Genomic DNA, 6,000 nt, shown 5'->3' with positions numbered 1-6,000 from the left:
GTTTGAAGCAGATTAATCGCACATTGTACCTTGACTTGAAGATCCATAGTAACACTATCAGTACAGTAGCGTCACTACGGGGAGGGGGAGGGGGGGGGGGAGGGGGGGGGGGGAGGGGGGGGGGGGTGTCGCGGAGGGCTACCGCCCCGGGTGCCACTGACCCTGGTGACGCCACTGAACACTGTCCAAAGAGAGGGTGTCTATCATAAACAAATATTAGCGCGAAAGACAAAGGACAAGGGAGGAAAGGACAGGACAAGCGCTACTTTTAACTGACGTTTCAATGAAAAGATAAAGGAAGAAAAGGACGAAGATAAATTTATATGAAAAAGATAAAAAGAAAATTGAAAAAGGAAAGGATTTACAACAATGACTGAGATAATAAAAGAACGCATAATAAATTTAAAAAAAAATAAAGTGTCTAGCTGATGCTATGCAGCAAACTGTGCAAATGGATGTCGAAATCGGCCTGAACGCCTATTTAAAAATAGTTCTTAAATTAACTTTTTTTTTTTTTTTTTGTCACTGGCTCCCAATTTGAAAAGAATCCTAAATTGTTTTCATGCCGATCAACTCTGCAAAATGTCTTCATCTCCGATTCCAGGGCGACTTCTACGCCCGTTCGGGAGTGTGCCTGGCCTTGCACATCACAAATCAGAAGCCCTCCGGCTGGGAGTATTCGGTGGCCGTGTTCTTCTGCGTCAACTTTGCGGCGTTCGCGAGCATCGTGGCTGCGTACGCATACATGTATCTGAGCATCCGGAAGTCTAAGACGGCCGTCAAGAGGCACGCGGCGCGGCCCCCCCAAGGCCGACAGCCTGGTCGGCAGACAGATGGCGCTCATCATCCTGACCAACTCCCTCTGCTGGTTTCCCATGATCGTCATGGGGCTCATGGCCATGTCGGGAGTCCGCATTCCAGGTCTCTTTTACGCATCTAGTACATTCCAGCGGTACTCAGATCTGGGCAGATTAGTGACAGCCGCAGAAATAACAGTAGATAAACTTCAGGGGGCTGGGTATGCTATACTGCTACGACAAATGTATTCGAGAAAACTTCAGAGCCTACTCACATAACCATTCTTCTTGCTACTACCATTTCTCAGTTCGGTTTTAGCATACTTTTATAGTTTTAAGAATGTGACGAGCCTTGTCTCCGCTATAGTAAAGCAATCTGGTCATTGCAGTACGACTACAAACAAGAGGTCTTAAACACCACAATGCCCGTTCATCAAGGTTGTCTTTGCATCACTAGCTCTCGTTCCAGTATACTGAGGGTCGGTAGTTCGGCCACCGAACACTTGCTTTTCAGCCGCCCCCGTCCACGTTCTTCAACTTGCCTCGAATGGCCGTCCGTGCAGGAGAGGCGTACGCCTGGACGGCGGTGTTCGTGCTGCCCGTCAACTCGGCCACCAATCCGCTCATCTACACCATTGCATCGCTGAGATTCAGAATGTTTCTGCTGCGCATCGGCTTGGCCCGGAAGAAACACTCTTTGTCCATCAGCAAGGTGCTTGCACGTAAGTGCTTCCCACTGGAGCATTCCGTAACACCTACCTTGATGCCAGTGGTCCTGCATGAGTGTGTTTCGTGTCGTTGCTATAATTCTACGACAAAAAACGTAAACAAGAAGGATGACGACTGGAGCAGGACACACTGTACCCTGTTCAGACCGCAATGTCCATATTTCGTTGTTGTCGTGGTTTTTTACGTAGAACGATAGCGATGAGAAACCCCAGCTAGCCATACTGATACGTATCACTGACTCAGAATGTGGTGATGTTCTGGGCCCGTTGCGTGGGAAAGTTCCCGTGCAGACACAAAGTTAGGATATATGTATTTGCCATATAGTAGGGCTATTGATGAAAACAATAATACATGAGATTCTTGCTAATTGCCATGATCTGCGAGTGAGCAGAGGAGAAGCATCAAACTATTTACTAGGAGTGTCAAAAACGTCTGAGAGGCAACACCTCAACCTTTTTTCCGACACCACTGGAGGAGAGATTGTATTCCTGACCGAAAGCGTATTCCGAGTGCGTGATGCTTCCGTGGATCCTGTTGATTGGCTCGATCCGCGTGAGAAAATATTGTATTTCTTTTTTTAGAGCTCAGCTTTTAGGCGCCCGTTTCCGGCTTGAGCGGCGTCGGCGTAACCGCGCGGTGCATGATGGGTAAATTTTCTCGCTAAATTTAGCAGAAAATTTTCCCCGCTAAATTTAGCGGAAAACTTTCCCCGCTAAATTTAGCGGAAAACATTTCCCGCTAAATGTAGCGGAAAAATTTCCCCACTCAATGTAGCGGACAAAATTCCCCGCTAAATTTGGCGGAAAAAACTCCCCGCTAATTTTATCGGAAAATGTTTTGCTAAATGGGGGTGAGCAGGAGAGGAGGAGGGGCATAGCTCCCTCTCCGTACCTTCCCCCCTCCTCCTCAAGAGCTGCGCTCTAATTCGGCGTTACAGTTGTAAACGACTTTCATTTTTTTGCTTTCGATTTTTCTTTTGACGCGTACTACGTTACACTTTAAAGGGCCTCTGACACTCCAAAGAAATTCAAAATGCCCGCCAGTGCCCTGTGACGTAACAATGCACCGCAAGGTGTCGGGGCGGTCAGAAGGGAGGCATCAACTTACGTCACTAAAAGTGGGTTCGCCGGAAGTCACGCGAGTTTCACTCCTCGTGCTCTCCACGACCATGCCTAAAACTTGTTCTTTTTTTTCTTCTTTTTATTCTGGTCTTTTCCACGAGCGATCGTGGAAAACGAAGTTTCAGTTCCACTAGCTTTTTATCGCTGCACCATTGGTTAGTTTGCGTGCTGTAAAAGTTGAGGACGAAGAGTCAGTGGATCGAGTTGATGGAGGTCAATGATGAAAGCGTTGCGAGTACAAGCCACTGTACGAGTGCATGCCATCAGTCTCATGGTATAGAGCCATACTGGGAACACAACAAGGTATCGAGTTTTGAAGAAAAAAAATTAGAACGTTCGCAGAAATTTGGATTGCTAGCATACTACACGCCCGACCGCATTGCTGAAGGTTCAGACGCCGAGGTCGTCGAATCATGGAAACTCTCCAGGCTGAAGATGCCTGCCGTCTAGAGGACTGGCGAGTGTACCAAGTACAAGTAAATGTCGAGCATAAAGTACGTGTTTTGTCTAGAACATGAGCAGAACTTGTTTGCTAGGTTTACTTTTTACTGACTCCTCCTCTTCTACCTTTACAGCAACATTAGGCGATGAAAAGCAAATAAAAGAAACCTTGTCTGCTTGGATGGCTCGCGGAGGTGCGGAGAATAACAAAAATATTAAAAAAATTACACCATCGTCCCGAGGGGAACCATGAAGTGATGCGGAGCATCGCGGATTAACGGTGTTAGTAACGTTGTTGAACTTGACGGTCCCGAACGTCAGGTTCTGCTGCTCGACGTTCACGAACCAACGCGGCTTCCCGTTCTCGAAGGTCGGGTTCCGCCGCTCGCTTCGTACGTTTACGTTGAACTTCACGGTCCCGAACCTCAGGTTCTGCTGCTCGACGTTCTCGAACCGCCGCTGCTTCACGTTGTCGTAGTTCAGCATCCGCCGCTCGACGTTGACGAAAGGACGCCGCTTCTCATTGCCGCATTTCAGGGTCTGCCGCTCGCTTCAAGCGTCGCGTGCCCTTCGCTGCGCAGCTTTGTCTTCAGTGGACGTAGCGTTGCTGTAAAGGCCCGTTCACACGATGCATTTTTCTCGCGCATCTAGTGTCGCGAAACCTAGTTTCGCGAAATGGTTGCGCCGTCTGAACGAGTCCGAAAAGGACGCGCGCATCTAAAAAAAGTTGCGCGCACACCTCGCTTCTGGAGCGAGCTTTTGCTGAAACTTTGCCGAGTCCTGTCAATCACCCTGAGGGCGCCGCCAATGGCCGTTCAGAAAGGCTCTCACGTGGCCTTTGAGGGGGGAGCGAGCTGTTTGAGACCACTTAACTGCCGGTGTTGTAGCCGAGCCAAATTCGAGAAAAACCGAAACCACGAACGATGGATACTGCCGGCGCTTCCGCAAGCACGTCAAGCACCACTGAAGGAAAATTGAGTAGCATATCGGAAAAAAATCCAGCGATGGACGAAGACCTAATTGGTGATGATGATAATTCGCAGCTATTTTTAGTCATAATTAAGAAATAAAACCTTGAGACAAGGAAACAAAAAGGGACGTACACAGTACCGTCTCAAAACCAACACAGCGTGCAGCTCTCATTTACTTCCACAAGAGTCCTCTTCTTCGTCAACCTCCATCCAAATTATACATATTCAACAGTAAATAAAGTAAATGGCAGTAAATGACAATTTAAGAGTAAATGGAAGTAAATGACAGCTGTATGCTGTGCTGGTTTTAAGACGGTGGTGTGTATGTCCCTTTTTGTTTCCTTGTCTTAGGTTTTATTTCTTCATTATGATTGTTCACCAGCTCGCCTGCGTTTTGACTCTTAGAATGTGGCGGGAGATGGAGAACACGACGCTGAATGGCTAATGGTGATGATGATGATATTGGCTTTCAACTGAAGCGCCACTTTATGGTCAACACCCAAACTATTTTCGCGAGTCTGAACGTCATCGTTGTTGCACGTGAAGCGGTACGTGTGAACGAGCACATTTCGCGAAACTTGAGTGTCGCGAAACTGATGCGCGCCTAAAAGATGCATCGTGTGAACAGACCATAACTGACGGGACTGTTGCTTCCATCACACTTAATCGGAAGAACGAAGTGAAGTAGAGTCAACAGCGGTGAACTGAACGCGCGCAAAAAAAATTGGCTTGCTCTTTATGTTTATACAGCCTTGATGGAGATACGCCTCAACGGGTAATCGGTCTCTTAGCTGTAGATGAGAAATTTAGCCAGTGCGGTACAACCGCTAACCTGGGATTTTTAACGTGCATCACGCAGTAGTGATCACACGAACGCGTGCCGGTACGAAACTCATCCAGATCGAAACGGGCGGGGGCGGCGGGGATCGAACCCAGGAGGTTGAACGCGCGCAGCGCGCTACCGCTGCTTATATTCACACTTGAAGGAGAAGAGACTAGAGGAGGAGAGTTGCGCATGCGCGCGCGGTGTGAGTAGAAGCGAACGCACGCGAAGTGCACGCAGCTGGTAGAGAGAGAGAGCGGAGAGAGTAACGCGCAGCTGTTGGAGAGAGGGAAGGAGGAGAGATGCGCATGCGTAGTGTGAGTGCGGACTACGACGCCGCGGGACATAGACCCGAGCAAGAGATGCTCCGCATCTAAAAATACTACACGTGGTCGTGGTAAGCACGAGGAGTGATACAACTCACGTGACTTCCGGCGATGCCTCCCTTCTGACCATCGCTGCTTCTGCGTTGCTTCTGACCGCCCCGACATCTTGCTGTACATTTTACGTCACAGGGCACTGGCGGGCACTTTGAATTAAGCTTCATATTTTTTTTTTTTTTAACTACGCAACTCTAAATTGAATTTTTTTTTTTTGTGATGTCCTGATACACCGTTTTAGCGCCTACCTTTTTTTTTTTTGGGGGGGGGGGGGGGTGTGGGGGGGGGTGGGGGTGGAGGGGGGGCGTGTCAGAGGCCCGGGAGTTCCCGAGAAAAGAGAACTTTGTTTTTCGGCCTCGTTAATAAACTATACTCATCATAGAAAGCTTAATCTCTCAAAATATGAAGCTAGCGGTTGGGATAGAACGCGGAAGTTTGAGAACATGACGTTGCCTGGATTAAAAGATAACTTGGAAGAATGAAATGTTTCTATGAGCCGACATCCACCTAAGCCTAATATTGTCAAAACAAGAAATTATATTGTGGACGCTCGTGGAATTTATATCGGTGAAAAACCACTTGTCATCATAAAGATTTTTTTTTCTTTCTTGCTGACAAGCTTGTTTCACTGATATAAATACCACAAGCGTTCAGAATATAATTTATTGTTTTGCCGACATTAGGCTTAGGTGGACGTCGGCTCATAAAGAAATTTCGTTTTTCTCAGTTAGCTTTTGA

General features: G+C 47.7%; 1 protein-coding gene across 1 annotated transcript in view; it reads left to right on the top strand.

Moving 5' to 3' along the window:
• Positions 1-433: 433 nt before the first annotated feature.
• LOC8039712 (G-protein coupled receptor GRL101) overlaps positions 434-6,000 on the top strand; it is a 14,421-nt gene continuing 8,854 nt past the window's right edge. Inside the window, 4 exon segments of the mRNA XM_042292034.1 lie at positions 434-490; positions 605-799; positions 801-921; positions 1,361-1,519. Coding sequence (XP_042147968.1) covers positions 434-490; positions 605-799; positions 801-921; positions 1,361-1,519 — 532 coding nt within the window.

Source organism: Ixodes scapularis, unplaced genomic scaffold (genome assembly GCF_016920785.2).
Source record: "Ixodes scapularis isolate PalLabHiFi unplaced genomic scaffold, ASM1692078v2 PGA_scaffold0__279_contigs__length_252992795, whole genome shotgun sequence".
NCBI lineage: Eukaryota > Metazoa > Arthropoda > Arachnida > Ixodida > Ixodidae > Ixodes > Ixodes scapularis.
This window is presented reverse-complemented; position numbering and strand designations above follow the sequence as displayed.